The 21,170-nt window shown below is 43.7% G+C and overlaps 1 protein-coding gene across 4 annotated transcripts in view; it reads right to left on the bottom strand.

The window, feature by feature from the left end:
- LOC138736003 (cas scaffolding protein family member 4-like) overlaps positions 1 to 20,990 on the bottom strand; it is a 94,048-nt gene extending 73,058 nt beyond the window's left edge. Inside the window, exon 1 of one of the 4 annotated variants that reach the window (XM_069884773.1) lies at positions 20,714 to 20,990. In XM_069884773.1, coding sequence (XP_069740874.1) covers positions 20,714 to 20,761 — 48 coding nt within the window. In that variant the 5' untranslated portion in view covers positions 20,762 to 20,990. Of the gene's footprint in view, positions 1 to 1,629; positions 1,675 to 15,583; positions 15,669 to 20,713 lie in introns of those variants that run through there. The other 3 variants (XM_069884769.1, XM_069884771.1, XM_069884772.1) reach the window with 3 other exon arrangements.
- Between the last annotated feature and the right edge of the window lie 180 nt (positions 20,991 to 21,170).

The following is a 21,170-nucleotide window of genomic DNA, read 5'->3' on the forward strand; positions in this document are numbered from 1 at the left end:
AGAGTACAACACGAGGAGAGAGCAGAAAGTGTCAGGGTGTAGAATGTCAGTGTATCATAATGCAAAAAACTATACATAAAAATATTCTGCACCAGCTGAAGAAGAATATTGTAAAAAATTAAATTTAGTCATAAGGCAATGGTAACAGGCCATTTCAGCCCATGAATCCAATTTACACCCCATTAACCTACACCCCCAGAACAGTTGGAGGAAACTGGACCCTCCACAAAAAAACCCTCACAGACACAGGGAGAATGTCCATACTCCTTACAGACAGCACAGAATTCGAACCCCGGTACCCGATCACTAGCGCTGCAAAGGCACCGCACTAACTGCCACGCCCACCGTGTTTAGTACATGAAGAATTTTAGATCAGGCTAAATAGCAGCATAGGCCTTATCAAAGTCTACTTGTTACATTGCTGGTTTTTAAGCCCCAGTGTTGAAAAGATTTACTCCATCAACCTTGAATTGGGCATTTCCCATTTGACGTGTCAGACCACGAAGTATTCACCTCGCACTCAAACACTTTCTGCCCAACAACAGCCAGCATGAAGATTATGAAAAGTAAACAGTGTGCCGGGCAGCTGATGGACATGGTCCGTCCGAGGTGCTGCAGACCCAGTGTCACTTACAGCTTAAGCACCCACACGGCTGTGTGACAACTGGTTCGTCGTTGCTGCCTGCAAAGCCCAAAGATCGCCAGCTGTGACTGACAGACAGCACTGCTCCTTATCAGCCTGCATGCATGGCCAGCCTGTCTATTTTTATACCACTGCAAATTATTTCAAGAGCTTATCTATTTTGTTTGAAGGAGCTGCCTACTTTTGATCTGAATGCAGCTGCCTCCTCCCCCCCTGCAAATGGCATTACTGAGTGAAGTTGGGGGAACACGGATTTGCACGGTTCCTCTCAATGAAATTTTCATCGCGATCAGCCTCAGCACTGTTCAAATGTGGAAGGGAATACAGCCACATCCACTACTTTTTTTTAGCAAAAGATGATTTAGATATATACTTCAAGCAGATCACTGTGTTGTGGTCACAACCAATTTCCCTGTTCATACTCCCCCTTTAGATTGTTCAATGAAGTGCTTCCTTAGGATGACCTGCTGAGTTTCTCCAGTGTTCTGCACTAGACCCCAGCATCTGCAGAATTTCTTGCTTATCTCAGTGAAAAGTTTTGTTCTGCCTGCTATACAGCTAGCCTGCAAACAAGTCACCACTCTCCAACGTCATTTTGAATTTACAGATTCACCGAAAACCACATAGAACCATAACCTATAACACAGAAAGAGGCTTTTGGGCCCATCTAGTCTGTGTCATACTATTATTCTGTCTTGTACCAATGACTGCATCCGCACCATATCCCTCCCATCCATGTACCTATCCAAATTTTTCTTAAAGGTCAAAGCTGAGTCCGCATTCCAGCTGGCAGCCCACTCCACACTCAAGCCAACAACAGGCAACAAGATTATTTGTGGAGTGGTTAAAATGGGTGTCTGGCACTTTAACAAACAGGAAAATCATAATCAGATTCCCAGGAAGAGGGGTGTCTGTAGCTGTCATAACTGTCCTGTCTCTTGGTACATCCTGACAAGGCATCACACACACTCCCTGGTGGTACTGACCTCTACCGTCACAGCTGCTCCTCTTGGAATGTTCAGAAAATTATTTCTTGCCCTCAACAATTTTTTTTAACCATATTAATGACATGAAAGTGGAGCAGAATGCAAGTTTCCAAATTTGCTGATGTCCTGAAAGTAAGTGACAGGGCATGCTGTGATGAGGATATTTGGACAGGATGTATACAAGTTGAGAGAGTGAGTAAAAATGTGGCAAATAGTGTTTAATTTAGGGAAGTATTGAGGGCATGCACTTCAATAAGAGGAACCAAAAGGCAGACTATTTATTATCTAAAAGGAGAGAAACATTTATAAATAAAGATAAGAGGGACCCAAGTGTTCAAGTGGTTGATACAAAAGCTTGGCAGGCAGATGAGGCAAATAATTAAGACAAATGAAATGGCTCTTTGTTCTGTATTACTCAGAGGCTGGGGCTAAAAATTGAAATGTGTTGTTACAATGGAGTTGGTTAGGCCTCAGTGGCTGAGAACGACTGTCCCATCCTCATCTTCAACCTACACCCTCTAGTTTTAGACAGTTCCGAGATGGGGAAAGTTTCTCACCATCCACCCTGTCTGTGCCCCTATCCCATCTCAGATTCCTCCACTCCAGGAAAAGGAATCCAGCCTCTCCAATCTCTCCCCATCACTAAAGTCCTTCCAACCAAGAAGCACATCTTCCTCCAGTCCGGTCACCAGAACAGCAGTTAGCTGCAACCCAACTACAACCTCTGAGGCCTTAGTCACCAGGTTTTACATGCAGAAGCAGGCCCTTCTGCCCATCACATCCTTACCAACCTATTTGCCAGTCTTCACTAATTCCATTTGTCCATATTCTCGATGCCATGTTCATTTAAGTGACTGTCTAAACGTTTCTTAAACATCGTAATTGCATCTGATTGCACCCAGCTCTTCTGATAGCAAGTTCTAGATATCATCTACTCTCAGAGTATGAAACTTGCTCCTCAGATCCCCTTTAAAATTCATTCCTCTCGCCAGAAGGTCAACTTGTTTTTGATACTCTCAACTCACATACTTCTTTCAGGTCACCCCTCAGCCTCATTTGCTCCAGGGAAAAGAAGCCCAGCCTATCCAATCTCTCCCCATAACTAAAGTTTCCAATTCAGACAACAGCCTGGAGAAGCTCCTCTGCACTCTCTCCAGCACAACCACATCCACCCTGCAGGGTGGTGATCTGAACTGCACACAATGTTCCTATTCCATTCCAGCGTGTTTTGTAACATTGTAATATATCATAACCTTTATTGACCCATGAAGGCAAGGATGCTATAGGCCTTCCTCATCAGCCTATCTACCTGCGTGGTCACTTTCAGGGAATTATAGACTTGAACCCCAGGTCTTCCTGTTCATTACCATTCCTTAGTGCTGTGCCCCACCATATATCCTACCCCTTTTTTACTTTCCAAAGTGCATTATCTTGTTCTTGATGGGATTACGCCCTTCTGTTCTGTGCCCCAGTTAATGAATGCCAACATCCCACGTCTCCTTCTCCATCTCATCTGTCAATGCTGCCACCTTTCGGGATCTCAGGATTCTGTTGTTCAAGACACCTGAGGGTCCTACCATTCATTTTGTCTGGTCCAATCTTTGTTCAGCCCTCACAAAATGAAACACCTCACACTTAACAGGACGAAATTCCATCTGCTGTTGCTCTGCCCCATTTATCAGCTGATCACCATCATCCGGAAGACTCAAGCTATCCTCCCAGAGAATTGCAGAGACGAGAATAGATCATTGAGGTTTTTAAAGAGGAAGCAGGAATTTTTTTTTTGTAAAATTAGTGAAATGAGGATTTTGGGAAACTGGAAAGTAGGGCCAAGTGACATACTCTACTGCTCATATATATTGATGTCTATATTTCTTATGTGTATCTTGGAAAGAGTGTCCAAATGTTACTTTAAGTTTACAAATTGAAGCCAAACCCCAATTCAGAAAAATCTAAACAAAGGAAACTCTGAGTGAAGGACTGGCTGTGAGTGATTGAGAATTTAAATTTAGATATACAGCACAGTAACAGGCCCTTCAGCCCACCAGCCTGTGCCACCCAATTATACCCCAAAGACATACACCCCCTGGTATGTTTTGGGTGGTGGGAGGAAACCAGAGCACCCAGAGGAAACCCACACAGACACGAGGAGAACATACAAACTCCTTATAGACAGCACCAGATTTGAACCCTGGTTGAACGCCAGTCACTGGCACTACATAAAGCATTGTCTTAACCACTACGCTTCCATCCGAGGACTCCTCGGATGTTCTGTACCACCCAAATACAAGTTTGATGGATGGTAGGTAAAGTCCATCTCTAACCTTTCTGCAAATTGTACATTATTTCTTTTAGTCCTTTAATGCACAGAAACCAACAGAAAAGGGAAATCAAAAACAGAATCAAGTCCAAGATTTGTCAAAAATAGCAGGTTGAACAGCATCAGTGAGAGAAAAAGAACTGCTGATGTTTCAAGCCAAGTCTTAACGGGTTTGGGTTCGAAACGGTGACCATTCATTTTTTGCCCACTGATGCTGCTGGACCTACAGAGTGCGTTCAGTTTCCAGCGAGTGCCATGTCTGTTGTGTCAGAAGTAGCACTGGGCCTGAAGATTAGGGGCATTTTAAACTTAGCAAAGACAGAATGTGAAAGTAGATGGGTGAAGAACATGCAAACAGATCAATATTTTGGAGAAGGTGCAGAGGAGATTTACCAGGATGTGGATAAGTCAGGCAAGGTGGTCAGAGCTGGGGCTTTCCTCTTTGGAACGACAAAAGAGGAAAGGAGACATAATAGAGGCATTTAAGATTAAGAGGGGCTTAGATAGGGTGGACAGCCAGCGCTTTTTTCCTGGGGTGTCAGTAGCAAATACCAGAGGACCGGTTTAAGGTGAGTGGAGGCAAGTTTAAGGGAGATGTTAGAGATAAGGGTTTTTTTTTAAATGCAGGGAGGGGTAGGTGCAATCGTTGGTGATGGAGGTTGGTATAATAGAGACATTCAAAAAATCTCCTAGACAGGCACATGGATGGAAGAAAAATGGAGGGCTATGGGTATGAGGGAGCAGAAAATTTGATAACTGTTTACATAGGTTGGCACAACATTGTGAGGTGAAAGGCCTGTCCTATACTAGTGTCTGTAGCTGTGATAAAAGGAAGCAACCAGAGAGATTAAATAGATATACAATCAAAGCGTGGGGCTTGGATTTATAATGGGGAATAACAAAATAGCAGAGGAATTAAACAAATTCTTTCTATCTGCCATCACAAAACAAGACAAACAATAAACTGCTAGAAATAGTATACAAACTTCAAATATGAAGGAGGATCTGAAGGAGATGCGTGAGAGTTAAAAAGCAGCAGAGGTCATTGGTACTGAGTCGGTAATTCCAAAGAAGCTAATGATCTTCAAGCCAAAATTCTGAAAGAAGCACTAGTAGAGATAGTAGATGCTCTGGTTATTATGAAAAATAGTTGACAGGTTTTGTAATCATTCCAGTGAACTGGAATCCCAGTGATCCCTCTGTAGAGCAATGGAAAGAGGGTGCCATATACAAACATGCTGGAAGAACTCAGCAGGTCACGTGGCATCCATACGGAAGTAAAAGGCAGTCAATGTGTCATATCTGACACATCTTTGTAAGGAATCTGGAAGAGCAGGTAGATACCTGAATAAAAGTAGGGGGGAAGGGAATGAACTTACAGTTAATAGGTAATAGGTAGATACAGGTGGGAGGGTAGAAGAGAAAGGCTTTACAGGCCAAACTCTCCCCTCTATTGAGCACATCTCCAGGGAAAGCTGTAGTTGGGGGGCAGCCGCAATCATCAAAGACCCACACCACCCAGCACACGCTCTGTTCTCACCGCTACCATCAGGAAAGAGGTATAGATGACATAAGACTCGCCCCATCAGGTTCAGGAACAGCTGCTCCCCCTCCACCATCAGACTCCTCAACAACAAACTCAATCAGGGACTCATTAAAGACTTTGACTTTTGCACTTTATTGATTTTCTTTGCTCTCTCTGCATTGCATTTTGTTTACATTTGTTATCTGTTTACAGTTCTTTTGATTGTTTACATGTTCACGCTGTGTACAGTTGATTTTTTTGCACTACCAATTAATGGTAATTCTGCCATACCCTCAGGCTAAAGGAATTTCAGGGTTATATGTGATATCATGTATGAACTCTGACAATAAACCTGAAAGAAGCTGAGAAGAGATAGAGGGCAAAGGGTAGCTCTCTGATCAGGAAGGGAAAGGATTGGGGAGGTGGAGGAAAGTGACAGAGGGATAGGGAAAGAGAGAGACTGGGAGGGGAGGGGTTCACAGAAACTGGAGGTCGATATTAATGCATCTTGATGGAGACTACCAAGACAGATGCAGGACATCAGGCCAAGGACAGACCTGTCCGTGCGCCAATGGTGTGTGAAATTAAAATGATTGGTCATTGGGTCCCAGCAGACAGAGTGAGTGCTCAACAAAACAATCCCTGATGTAGAGGAGGTCGCATCGGGTACATTAAATGATGCTTACAGATTCACAAGTGAAGTATTGCTTCACTTGAAGGACTGTTTGGGGCCTCAGATGGAGGTGAGGGAGAAAGCGTGGGGCTTAAGTATAATACTCCTTGCAGTCACAGGGTTAGGCGCCAAGGGGATGATTGGTGAAAGAAGGAGTTCCGAAGGGAGCGGTCTCTATGGAAAGCAGAGAAGACAGGGGAGGGGAAGATGTGCCTGGTCATGGGATCACATTGTTGGTGGCAGAAATTGCAGAGGATAATATCCTGGATGCAGAGGTGGGGTAATGGAAGATTTAAACCGTGTTTCTTACTTTTGCACTCTTTCCTTCTGCAAGGCTGAGAACCTGCTTGTGTTTTAGAATCAGCAGACATAAGCTAAATTCCACCGAGGGGCCAGAGATGCCGTTATCTGACGAAAGGACATCTGTGTACCAAGAACATTTAATCTTCCTGCTTGTTTTGGTCACAGACTGTCAGAGGCCTAGCCTTGATGCAAAATAATCCGTTGTATTCAAAGTGATAAGCTGAAAATTATGTTATTCGATTGAAGCCTAGCATGCTAGCTTGCTCGCTTATCTTTCTTGCTGTGCTGGGAATAGGTGCTTGGGTAAGCAGTTTTTGGGTAATATAAGCCATGGTCTTGCTGCTGAAGTTTGAGACTCTCCGAGAGGTGGCAACATCTCTCAGCAAAAAGAAGAACTTCTAGAGTCCAGCCAACATCCCGGTTGGGTAGTAGGTGAGGACAAAGGGAATCCTGTCCTTGTTACATTTTGGGGCTGGTGGTGCCAGGGCAGATGTGCAGGAAAAAGAGATGTGGGTACAGCTGAGTTATTGGTAGTCAAGGGGAAGCCCTGTTTTCTGAAGGAGGACTCCTCGGATGTTCTGGAATGGAAGACTTCACCCTGGGTATAGCAGCAGAGGAGACAGAATAATTGAGAGAAATGAATAGAACAGGAAGAGGTGTAGACGAGGCAATTGTGGGAGTTGGTAGATTTATCGAAGGTGTCTGTAGATATTTTGTCTCCCGACATGGAGACGGAGAGATCGAGAAAGGGGAGAGTTACCAGAGATGGAGTAAGTGAATTTGAGGTCAAGGTGAAAATTGGTAGCAAAGTTGATGAAGTTGACAAGTTCATCGTGGGTACATGAGGCAACATCAATGTAGTTGTCAGTGTGGCAGAGCAAGAGTAGAGGAGGGAGAGAGGGCAGTTGGATGTTAGCCTAACGTCAGTATTAGGGAAAATCTTGCAATCTGTATGTGATAACTGTACACTTTGAAAAAACTGACAGGCCTTTGCAGACTAAACATGAATTTGTAAAATGAAAACCACTTTTGACCAATCTACTGAAATTCTGTGAAAACATTGTTAGTAAGAAGGAATCAGTCACTTGCATTTTTGGAAGGCATTCAATGAGATTCCACACAGGAAGCAGTCAGTGAAGTTACAAATCGGCACAGAAGAGATTAGTCCAATTAACCAACAATTAATATGTTGTAATATTCAAATATGAGGTGAAGATTTTTTTAATAAGGGAATTTCTACTTTATTCGACCATTGTCTAAAGACCATGTATAAATCATTTATGATTCATATTCTGGATTGCTCTATATAAAAGTTATATAACTAATATGTAAACAATACAGTACAATTCCAATTATCCAATATGGTTGGGACCGGGACTATGTCGGATAAATGTTTTTTTTTGTTGGAAACTAGTCATTTTTTAAAAACAGCCCAGTAGCAACAACAAATCACTTATAAAGGTGTTTAAACAACAAACAAGGGAAGGCTTTTAAGTACAAAATAATGTTTAATTCTCACCAAACAAATGCTGGCTGCCACTGATCACCGACACCTCCCCCACCGAGGCCCCGGTCCTGCCCAGAGCCCAAGGTCCCTGGTCAGTTGGGCTCCGAAAAATTTTCGCAAAACTGAGGATTTCGGAAAATCTGATTTTGGATAATCAAAGTTGTACTGCTTATAATATGTAATATTTCTCTCCACCGCATCAATAAAAATATTTTAAGAAAGAAAGGAATGGGCACAGTTCGATGAAACAGTTGGAGAATTGATTATCAGATGGAATGCAGAATGAGAATCAATGGATCTTTCTCAGGAGGCAGGCTGTGACTAACAGGATAACACAGTGATCAATAGTTGGGCCTCAATTATTCACAATCTATCATTAACGATTTGTCAAAAGAGACCAAATATCCTATTTCCAAGCTGATCATGGATAATTTGTAGGGATTGTGATTAGATCAAGGAATGGAAAGAGGCTTCATGGGGACCGAGACTGCTGTGTGAGAAGGACGGAGCACGGCAAGTGGAATTTAATGGGATGACTGAGATTATCTATCCCCTTTGGTTCTGCAAACAGAAAAGCAGAGTGGGTTATGAATGGTGATGGTATGGGAATCAGATGTCAGTATCCTTCGACACTGGTCACTGGCCAATATATACGTGGAGCAAGCAAAAACTGAGGCAAATGTTGTGTTGATCTTTGTTACAAGATGACTGGAATTATTGATGGAAAACCATCTTACAGCAATTATACAGCAAAATCCCTGTAATCTGGAATTCAAGCAACCAACAACCTCCAGCAACTGACCAAAACCCCACAGAAAATAAAACAGGTTAAAAAAAAATACGGAAGTTTAAAATCGGAGCACCTCACCCTTACTTCGCCAATCAGAACTGAGACGAGGAGAAATGTTTTTATTCGGAGAGCGGCAAGTCTTCCCCATACAGCTGAGGGGGCTTTATCTGGGAGTTCATTTATATCAGAAACTGACAGGTGTCTGGATCTCTAGAAACAAGGGAGATGGGGAGAGTGCGGGGAAATGATTGATGTAAAAGGTTGTCCATGATCTTGATAGAGCAATCTCGAGAGACCAAATCATGTTTCTCCCATCTCTCCTTCTACAGCCAGGGCCTCCTTACAAGGGTCCAGGTCAATGGAAGTTGCCCAATAATAGATCCTTTTACACAACCTCTTCAAGGCAGGAATATTGCACCTTTATTGCCGTTCTGTATAAAAGGTACAAAGACGGAATGGGGGGGGGGGAAAATCGTTGTAGTCCCACCTTTAAGCTAGAAGCAGAGGTTGTCACAGCACTGGATAGACGTGTGTGTAAAAAGGGCGAGCTGGCAGGTCAGGACAGGAAAGGGATGTGACTGGCTGTTGTATTACATGTGACGCCTCTTTTGCTTCTGGAATGCTATGTAAAATGATACACTGGGGCAGCATTATTACAACATTGTTTGGTTCAGTGTTAAGAAGCTCTGCCAGTCACTGTGCAAGTCCAGCCTGGTTAAACTACCAAAATGCTACACCCCTCACATCTCCCAGTTAGATTCCAGAGGGAAACTTGTCAAAGGTAAAGACCTCCAACTGTGTTCAGCCAAGGAGGCCTGGGATTGCCTGGTTAAACATTGGAGAGGGAGCATAAAAGGAGCTGCACTAGATTTAGCTGACCTGAAGAGCACTTGAAATAGGAGGCAGGTATTCAAACACTAAGCCTTTATCTCAGCTTCATGTTTTGTTTTCTTCAACCAGTTGATCAATAATGACAGCCTATTGGGAGATAGTTCCAAATTTTTACACATCTGTGGGTGAAGAAGCTCTTTCCTCTCATTCTAAGGTTATATCCAAGTTCTTTGTTAGTCATATGTCAACATAGAACAATGTAGTACAGGCGCTTCAGCCCTCAATGTTGTGCTGACCCATATATTCATTTTTTTAAAAAGTACTAAACCCACCCTACCTCATTAACCTCCATTTTTCTTTCATCCATGTGCCTGTCTAAGAGTCTCTAAAATGCCCCCAATGTTTCAGCCTTCATCACCATCACTGGCAAGGCATTCTAGGCACCCACAACTCTTTAAAAAAAAACTTACCCCTCATGTCTCCCCCTGAACTTCCCTCCCTTCACCTTGTAGATATGTCCTCTGGTGTCTGTTGACCCTACCCTGGGAAACAAGTGCTGACTATCCACATTATTTATGCCTCTCATAATCTTGTAGACCTCTATCAAGTCTCCTCTCATCCTTCTATGCTCCAAAGAGAAAAGTCCCAGCTCTGCTAACCTTGCCTCACAAGACTCGTTTTCCAATCCAAACACCATCCTGGTAAATCTCCTCTGCCCCCTCTCCATAGTTTCCACATCCTTCCTATAATGAGGTGACCAGAACTGAACACAATGTGGTCTTACCAGAGATTTGTAGAGTTACAACATGATCTCTCTACTCCTGAACTCAAGATCCTTATTAATGAAGCCCAGCATCCCATAGTTCTTCTTAACTATCCTATCAACCTGTGCAGCGACCTTGAGGGATCTATGGATTCGCACCCCAAGGTCCCTCTATTCATCCACACTCTTAAGTAACCGACCATTAAACCTGTACTCAGCCTTCTGGTTAGACCTTTCAAAATGCATCACCTCACACTTATCCAGTTTGAAATTAATCTGCCAACCTTTCTGCCCAACTCTGCATCCTGTCTGTGTCCTATGTTAACAATTCAGGTCTTGAACAGCTCGCCAGCTGCCATACCTCTGACACAAGGTCACACGTGGCTTCCCGGGAGGTCCGGACCCCATGGGCTCATTGGGATTCCAGCTCGTGTCAGGGTGGGCTGATCAGACAGCTGATGCAACTGCAAGTGACAGGCTGTGTGAAGAGACTCTGGGGATTACAGGCCTGCCATCAGAACTCACCAGTTGCCTCATGCTGCAGCCTGACACCCAACAATGGTGTTGCTATGCTTCACTACATTTGTTCCTCAGCCACCCCTTCACTCCCATCTTTGAACACAACCCTCACCCTAGTCCTCTCACTTGACAGCAGTATCTTTCCCCAGCATTGTGTCAGTGGGCAGGAAGGCACAGACATACTGAGATAAGCATTTTATATTTTCCATCTGCCAGAACGCAGGCTATTCCTCACAAGGAGGGCACCACAGCAGCGGTTCCATCAATTCCTCCCTATCCTTGAACTCGGTTGGTTTGATTGGAGGAAACCAGCCACAAGTGCTAAAAAGAAAGTCCGCATGTGCTGGGATCGAGCGCAATACACAAATGTGCTGGAGAAACTCAGCAGGTCATGCAACAATCATAGAAAGTAAAAAACTATAATAAGTTTCAGGCCTGGGTCCTTTGCAGGTGTGAGTATATTTGTACCTCGACGAGAGGCCCAAAACGTTCTTTACCCTTTACTTCCTGTGGGTGCTGGGTGACCAGAGGAGTTCCTCCAGCATATTTGTGTATTGTGCCAGTCACCAGTCATCATTCACTGATGTACCAGCCACTTCATGTCAATACTGATCTCCAGCATATGAATAAATGATCTCCATGTTCCTTCAAATTTAACCCAAGGGTCAACAGGACCACTTCTGATCTTTTTAAAGATGCAGTAGGTTGGGAAAGGTGGTAGGTGGTTTAGGATCTTTCCATTTAAGTAAAATGGACCTCCTGAATGTTTGTGGCCTAATTTCTAACATCTCATTTATTGTTAATTTAATTTAGAGATACAGCATGGTAACAGACCCTTCCAGCCCCATGGCCGATCGGCCTACTAACCCTGTGTGGTGCGCTGTTAGACACACACAAGGTAAAGACTGAACAACAGGCTTTAATCCACAAAGACTTCCACAGAGCCAGGCTGGCTGTGGCTGCAGCAACTCAGTGTGAGGCCTCGGGAGGCCAGCGCAGACTTGTATCCCAGAGGGTGATTGACACCCAACTTGGTGGGGCTTGATCCATTCAGGCCAAATGATTGGCAGCCGCCCAGGTGTTGTCCTGTCCCCTTACACTCCTGCAGGTACAGAGGTTGCCCCCTACAGTACCACCACACCCTGTACATCTTTGGAATGTTGGAGGACACCATAGCCCCCCCAAAGGAAACCCACGCAGTCACGGGGAGAGCATACAAGCTCCTTATAGTCAGTAGCAGATTTGAACCCGGGTCGCTGGCCCTGTAATAGTGTGGCACTAACTGCTCCGCTAACCCTGCCACACCTTCTTGTTAAACCTCTGAGCCTCGCTTTGTGGTAAGATTGCTCTTCATTGATCTGTGCTGAATGAGTATGGAGTGATTAATGAAACACAGAACATTAAGGACCTACATACATCATCCAATCTGTGCAGTGTGGCCTGCTCTCGGAGAAAGTAGCGGTAGTGAACGCCATCATACAGACTTGGGAGACAAGCTTTGTGTCTGCCTAATGGACTATGGAGACTCATGTCTAAAGGAAGAAGATCATTGCCAGTGAAGCACCTCGAGCAAAAAGAGAATCTACAAAAGGGATTGTGTTTGGTTGGAAATACTACGAAGATCACTGACTCTGAAGGATTCAATAATTCTCTTTTTTAGTAGACTACTGTGAGAAAACAATAGACCATGTAAATACTCCATATTACATGACAGCAACAATTCAATGCATAAATTAAATTTTCTTAACTTTTCACCTCCTGTCTGCATGTTTGAGTCTGGCCAGCGAGTATGGTTACAGCAGGGATCAGACCTGCTGTCATCTGGTACATATCTTCCCCCAGTGGGTATCAGATTCCAGCTCAGACAAGGCCCCAGCTGACTCTTCCCCACCAACTGCACTCCCACTTCTTTCTGGCACTGAGGTGAATTGTAAAGAAAGGACTTGCACAGTTAACAGCAGTTACCATGCCTCAAAGCATGTTTCAACTTTAAGTCTGTTTCTCTTTCCAGAGATGTTCCTTGATGTACTGAAATGTTTTATGAGCTGTTCCCCCACCAGTCCATCGACCCCAGTTCAATCCTAGCCTTAGACACTGCCTGCGTTGAGTTTGCACATTCTCCTTGCGACTGCATGGGCTTCCCTGGTTATTCTGAGATTTTCTCATATTTCAAAGGTGTGGATGTTTGAGATTAATTAGCCTTTGTAAATTGCTTGGAATGTCTGATCAGTGGCAAAATTTAGGAGCATGTGGGGAGAATAAACTGGGATTGGTTTACATAAGAAATAGGAGTTGGGTCGGCCATCTGGCCCATTGAATCTGCACCAAATTTAATATGGTTCTGGCTATGGACTCGGCTCTACTTACCCACCTGAAACCCCTGACCCTTAATTTTCACTTCAAAAATGAGGCAGTCTCTACTGTTTCTTTGGACAGAGAATTCCACAGATTCACTGCTCTCTGTGAGAAGCAGTTCATCCTCATCTCAGTATTAAATTTACTCCCCCAAATCTTGAAGCTTTATCCCCTAATTCTAGTCTCTCCTGCCAGTGGAAACAAACTCCCTACTTCCATCTTATCTATTCCTTTCACAATTTTATGACTCTAAACCAATGGTTTCTCCACCTTTTTCTTTCCACTCACATACCACTTTAAGTAATCCCTATGCCATCAGTGCTCTGTGATTAGTAAGGGATTGCTTAAGGTAGCACGTGAGTGGGATGGGAAGGTTGAGAATCACTGCTCTAGACCCAATTGTAACTGAAATATTTTGCTTGAGAAAATTGCCATTGACCCATTTCCTTTGGAGTTAAGAAACCGTGCACATAACGAGTCAATTAGGGACGATTAAAACAGTGGTTTTCAAACATTTTCTTTCCACCCACATACCATCTTAAGCAATCCCTTACTAATCACAGAGCACTGATGGAATAGGGATTACTTAAAGTGGAATGTGAGTGGAAAGAAAAAGGTTGAGAACCACTGCTCTAAGATACCCCGCATCCTTCTAAACTCCCAGGCTTCTCAACCTCTCTTCATAACACAACCTTTTCATTCTGGAATTACTCTGGTGTACGATAAGTGTTGATGGGTTCTTGATACAGGCTATACACACTCAATGAGTTGAAGGGCCTTTTTCCATGCTGTGTGACTTGACAACACAAACCTGGTCAGTGCTTTTGTCCAAGTGACGTAGATCAGGTCACACCACCTCAATTTGCACATTGCCTTCCCACAGACATCAAAGTAATAACAAGACAATCCATTTGAATGATGGTGATTGAGAAAGAAAAATGTTGGTCACAGCACCAGGAAGAACCTTCTCTTGCAGTACAGATCATGATGTCCACCCAAGGGAGTTAGAGAGGGCTTCAGTTCACTGATTTCTCTTTGATTCGGCACCTCTGGCAAGGAAAACTACAGTAACTTTGGCCAGGATTCAGCACCAGTCCTACCACCATTCTTCTGGTCTGCACATGGAGTGGTGGGATGGAGTCAAAATCATGACCTCTCTACAATTATTTTCCTTCTAGCATGAAAGAGTTGATCGCCACTCCTCTTCGTTCTACTCTCCCCTTTGATAAACCAGAGGTCTGATAGTCAGGCTTTGCAGTAACTAAACAAACAATGAGTTGCTGGAGGAACTCAGGGGGTGAGGCAGCATCCACAGGGAGAAGTGAACCAACTAACCATTTCTCTCCATGGATGCTGCCTGGCCTCCAGTATTTGCAGTAATGATGAATAATCCGACATATACTCTAGACCGTGGCCTTCAAACTCCCCCCCACCCCCCAACTCACATTCCACTTTATGTAATCCCTATGCCATCTGTGCCCTGTTAGTAAGGGAATGCTTAAGGTGGGATGTGGGTGGAAAGGAAAAGGTTTGAAAACCACTGTTTTAATCGTACCTAATTGACTCATTATATGCACAGAAAATGGGCCAGTGACAATTTTTCTCAAGTCAAGTATTTCAAGAACAATTAGGTCTAGAGCAGTGATTTTCAACCTTCCCTTCCCACCCACATACCACCTTAAGCCATCTCTTGCTAATCACAGAGCACTTATGGCTTAAGGTGGAATGTAGGTGGGAAAGGAAGGTTGAGAATTAATTGTTCCTGAAATACTGACTTGAGAAAAAGTGTCACTGGCCCATTTTCTGTGCATATAATGAGTCAATTAGGTACGATTAAAACAGTGGTTTTCAAACCTTTTCCTTTCCACCCACATCCCACCTTAAGCATTCCCTTACTAACAGGGCACCAATGGCATAGGGATTACTTAAGGTGGAATGTAAGTTGGGGGGTGGGGGGGAAGTTTGAAAACCACTGGTCTAGACTCACTCTCTTCTACCCCCTTCCATTAGGGAGAAGGCTAAGAGTATGAAAGCATGTATTAACAGGCTTAAAGACAGTTTTTTCCCCACAACCAACAGGCTCCTGAATGAACCCCATAACAATGCTGGCCTTACTTGAAACTAATTGTACTTCATTTTCACTGAAATCCTATACTCCGTAAATTGCGTTCTTTACACGGCTGTAGGAACATTAAATATACCCTGTAAGTCCCTTTACAGAAAAAACCTTCTCACTGTACTCAGGTATTTTGTGACAAATAAAGTTAAATTTCAGCAAGTTTTCAGTCAGCTGAGAAATTCTGCCAGCAGGAAATTCTACCGCTGTTCACTACTCATAGAGAAGGGGACACAAGGGAGAGATACTCACTGTGAACTTCATCTTCCATCTCCAGGTCATATTCCCCAGGTCATGCTGTTAAACAGGAAAGTTTGCAGACACTGGGATTGTAGTGCACTACACAAAAGTGCTGGGAAACTCAGCAGGTCACACAGCATCTATACAAGTAAAGGCTGCCCAACATTTCGGGCCTGAGCCCTTTGTCAAGGTATTGGACATGCTATCCCACCACATAACATATCCAGTCAGAGGAAAGGACAAAGCAGTGCATCAGGCTTTACTGCGCCTTTTCAAATCTAGACTCTTTTACCACTCTTTAGCAGCAGTTCCCTGTTGCAAATTATATACTGTATTGAAAATGTGCATCCTGCTCTTTCCACTGGTGACCTGGTGCTAAGTGACTGGATTCACTGCTGTGGGGCTTTAATGGAGCTCATTACCATAAGAAACACAGCTGACGTTCTGATTGGTTCTGCAGAATGTCTAGTGCAGATGACTGGCCCAAGTGTCATTGCATTGAGATGCATCGCACTCCAACAGTGAACAGGAGGGAGGGTCCTGGGAGGTTCTCTCTGCTGATCACTGCAGTTCACTCATTAGGTGCTTTCAAGCTGCCATGTAAAATGGGATTTGCCTGGTTAGTGGCCCACTCACAAGGCAGCTTGAAAGGACCGACCCGGTCAGCGGGCTCCTAAATCAACAGGGTCCCTGCCCTACCTCGGAGGTAGTCAGGGAACCCAGTTAAACTTAACTAGGTCGCGTCCACTGCCGGCTTGAAAATTAAAATGGCCAACCCAGTTACTCCTGCGACATCAGTGTTTGCATGCTGGCGTCACAGGGAAACCCGGGCTGAGGGGGAGAGAGGGGTCGCTGCCATGGTGGGGGGCAGCAATTGGGGGGGTGAGGTTGCTGACATGGGTGGAGAGGCGGAGGGGGGCGTAGCAGTGCCACGATCAGCGGAGGTAGAGGGGTCGGCTGCTGTGGCGGCGGAGGGATCAGCTTCTGCAGGGGCGGAGGGGTTGGTTGTCGCAGGGGGCAACTGACAGCTGGTGGGGGGGGGCCAGGGGAGATTTACTGATAGTCCCCCTGAGTGCATGTTGCATCACTTACCACATCATCACAAGAGTTGGATCCCCCTTAAATCGCCAGGTTGGCAATTTAATGGGTCCATCCCCCCACAGTTTAAAAGGTGCTGGAAGCACCTTTACCCCACTAATCGCACCTGGGTCCCAGGAGGGCTACCCAGGTGCTGCAGCTTAAAAGCACCTACTGTCGCCCACTGCTTTGTTGACCTTACTTTAAATCCCATTCCATCGCACCTTTACAGTACTAAAAACAAGTTATTTATTTCCTTTCTCATTGGTATCATCAAGAATCCACACCACCCAGCACATGCTCTGCTCACGCTGCTACTATCAGGAAAGAGGTCTAAGTGCCAGAAGACTCGTACCACCTGGTTCAGGAACAGCTGTTACCCCCTCCACCACCAGACTCCTCAACGACAAACACAATCAGGGACTCATTTAAGGGCTCTTACTTTTGAAATTTATTAATGGAGATTTAAATAAATCTTCAATTTGGGCAAGTATAGATAAAATTGTTGAGAAATTTATGTTGGAATTTATTTATAAATGGAATTCAAAATTGTTAATTGGTAGAAACCCACCAATATTGCAACATTTAATTGAAATATGGAATAAAATTGATTATGAGATAGGTGGAAAAGAAAAGATTTCAGTGAAAACACCTTTATATCAAAATTAAAAAGGACTCTTACTTTCCACTTTATTGATTTTTTTTCCTCTCTGTATTGCAGTCAGTTTGTTTACATGTGTACATTGTGTACAGTTTTTTTTGCACTACCAAGTGCCTCGCCCACAGGAAAAGAATCTCAGGGTTGTTGGTGATCTCATGCATGTTCTCTGACAATAAATCTGAAATCTACTGTGAATATTTATGTATCTATTCTTGTCTATTTATGACCTCTTTTTCTGTCAAAATATAGTACAGGCGTGTAGGATACAACAATGATAACAACACACCCCCAATGCAGGGCACCAGGAACCTGTCGTTGGGGTTGCTGAAGATGGACAATGACGCAGCCCCAATTCAAGGCACCAGTAACCTGAGGTTGGGGTTGCTCTAATGCTGCCTCGCACAAACCTGAAACCTCATGCTGGGGTGGGGGAGGAATTCCATGGAGTCTTTTCTCAGGATGAGAGCACTCAGCCTGTAAGTAGCCACCTCATCACTTCACCCATCTTCCATCACAGAAATCCCAACCACAGGTTACTGGTGCCATGCATTGGGAGTGCATCATGTATGAATGATAAATAAAGGGGACTTGACTTGACAATATCTTTCCTGTAATCCCTTGGGCCCTTATCTTGCTGAGTAGCCTCTTGTGTGGCACCTTGTCAAAGGCCTTCTGAAAATCCAAGTTAACTGCATCCACTGATTTGAGAAACAACTGGTAGACATGGGCATGTGATCTGCAGAGCACATTTACATACTGAGTTACTAATGATTCATGCAGAAAAAGTGAATCAAAGACATCCAATCAGCACATGAAGAGGGAGAGAAGGGGTATGTCATAAACTATAATCTATTCTAGAAGGTAGAAGAATGACTGGGGTTCTAAATGATCTCTGGATTCAAGGTGGTGCCTTGAAAACATTGCATGATTGTTCAAAAAGTGGTTTGGGGGCAAAAACTTGGGATGACACCAGTTATTTCAACCACAATCAGGGTCAGAAATAGCCGTTACTTGGGCTTTGGATGAATCAGATAAAGTCAGTATTGATTTGTTAAAGGCAAATCATATCCAACTCACGATATAGATTTTTTTGGAAGAAATAAAGAGCAAGTTAGCGAGAAATGCACTCAATGTGTCAATTACGGACTTTAAAAGCTTATCATTAAGATTGAAAGTTAAGTTATAAAAGGGGATATGGCAGAATGGAGAGAAAATTGGTTAAGTGCAGGAAACAGAAGTAGTAAAGTTGGTTTGCATACTGGAGGGAAGTAGTCACTGGATTTCCCCAGGGGATCCTGCTGTGACCACTTTTTAAAAATTATATACTGTGTGAATAACTTGGAGTTGGAGTTCCAATTTCCAAACAACACTGTGAGAAGAATAGTGATAGGGTTCAACAATATACAAGGAAGGCTTAATCCTGGGATTTATAGAGTTACTGAGAACAAGAACAAGGAAACCATGATGACTTTTTATGGCTTGGCTCCAACTGGATTATTTTATTTTTAAAAAACATCTGTAAGTACTGGGCATCACAGTTAAGGAAAGGTGTGAAGGCTTTGAAGAGGGTAGAGAGAAGTTTACAAAAATAATTATGGGGATGAGGAATACTGGAATAATAGTCTCTTTGGAGCTGGACATTTAAAATCGTGAGAAGTGTTAATGGACAAGGTTGAGAGAAATTGCTCCCATTAGGGGAAGGCTCAAATATCAGAGGGCCTAAAATGGAAATGATTGCCAAAATAACTAAATGAAGTCATTTCTTCATTCTTGCAATCAGTCTTGAATTCCTAGTGGCTGTGATGTTAGCACATTGCATTGCAGCATTTGAAAGGGAGCTGGACAGGTAAGAATTTGCTGGTATAGAGGGCAAGGGTGGGGGAGTGGACTAGCTAGCATGAACACAATGGGCCAAATGGCTTCCTTCACCTGCTGCAACCATTCTGTGGTTCTGCATGAATAGCAAGGACCTTTTTTCCTTTAGCACTGAGTTCAGGGACATGATAGCAGAAGGATTGGGGGGTGGGGGGGGTTGTCATGCAGAGAATAGTGAGGTTGGATTTCACTGGCCAAAAGGATTGGGGAGGCAGAAATCTTCAGAAATTGATAAAGGACCAAACACAGTCCTGTAAAAGGCTTCAAACTGAGAGCTAGGGTCTGGAATAACCTAATTAGTTATTTATCTTGCTCATCATTGTAATGGATTAAAATTTCTCCTGCCATTTCTCATCTCACAAAGGTTCAGGGCTCCCATGCCAAAAGTTCCAAACACTCAGTTTACACTGCAGTGCAGAGCAATGGGATACCAGTAGGTATGGAGGTGCAGGTTTATAAACCAAGTTCCTGTCTATCCTCTCAGGTAGATGTGAAAGAGGCTAATTAGCAACTTGCAGTCATGATGTTTCTTGTACTTCCAGCAGCAATTATGAGGGGAAATTCAGCCTGATTTGAAAATGCAGGAAACACCTTTCTTTTTGGAGAAACATTCAAAATTTGGAGATGGCTATCACGAACCCAAATAGCATAGCAAGTTTCTAAAAAAAAAGTGAGATTGTCAATTAGTCTGTTGCTTAGTGACTTTCTTCTATTTTCTTAGCAGTCCCTCAATGAATAGGATGGAAGAGGTACTGGCAGTTATTTCACTCCAGCCACCAGGCAGACTTGCCAGACCACGATGTCAACCCTATGCTGAGGAAGACCAGGGCAATTGGAGACCAGGATTTTCTGGATGGACATGCACACTCGTGCAGACACAAATGCCTAATCAGTTTCTAACCAAAAATCATAGTCTTGACAAATGGTCCAGACCCCCAAAATATTTATTGACCCCCTTCTACCTAAGGAGCAGTCTGATCTGCTGAGTTCCTCCAGCAACACATTGTTTGCTCAAGATTCCAGCATCTGCAGTCTTTGTTTCTCCTTTCAACCTAATCACACTCTTCCATTCATCCCCCTCCAGTCTCTTTGCTGAATCCCTTCCCTTATCCTTTTCACGCCCTCTCCTTTCCCCTCTATCATTTTGCCTTCAAACTCCTATTGCCTTTCCTATTCCTTCCCCATCATCCCCACTCCTCCTATCCACCCACCAGAGTGAGGCAGCCCACCCACCAACATCTGCGGCCTGGGGTATGGACACCTCCAGACTAGCTGAGGGAGGAAGGCTGCGGGGATACCTGGATAACTATGCTTATCCAATTCAGACCTGAACTCCTGAAGCAGGCAGCCTGATTAAAGCCTCATCTAACAAGAGGTGCCGGAATAAATAGAGTTAGCAAAAACACAACCTAATCAGAGATAGAACGCAACCCACAGTATTACAACCTATCATCTAAGTTTACATGGAAACCATAGCAAGAGTGTCAGCTCAATAAGTTTGTAACATCTTAAATAGTAGAAGTCCATACCTGAGGATTGAGATCACCTGGTAGAATGGATCCAGAAATTTCTGCCATTGTGAGTTACGAAGAAATGAAAATCAAAACAACTTTAAATCCAGTGCTACTTTAAACTGGAACTTTCCACTGACCATGCACTTTACATTCCAGATGGGCACCCAAATCCCCTGTGTGTGCAGGGGGAACCAGAGGGGACACATGCATGGTTAGTGTTGAGTACCTTTATGATAACTGCCGTATTGGGTTTCAAAAAACTTCAAAATAGGGTAGTGTAACCAAGCGTCATTGATGATTAGAAAAAGGCAGTTCCTTCCTCCAGGGTATACTTAACCACAAATGGACTGCAGATGCAACCACAGTGATAGAAAAAACTGTGCCAATGTATTTTAGCAAGCCAATTTCCAATTCCCAAACACTTATGGTTAGAAATGGGGGCGAGTAGGAAATTCTATAATTTTAATGGTGG

Source organism: Narcine bancroftii, chromosome 6, assembly GCF_036971445.1.
Source record: "Narcine bancroftii isolate sNarBan1 chromosome 6, sNarBan1.hap1, whole genome shotgun sequence".
Classification (NCBI taxonomy): Eukaryota; Metazoa; Chordata; class Chondrichthyes; order Torpediniformes; family Narcinidae; genus Narcine; species Narcine bancroftii.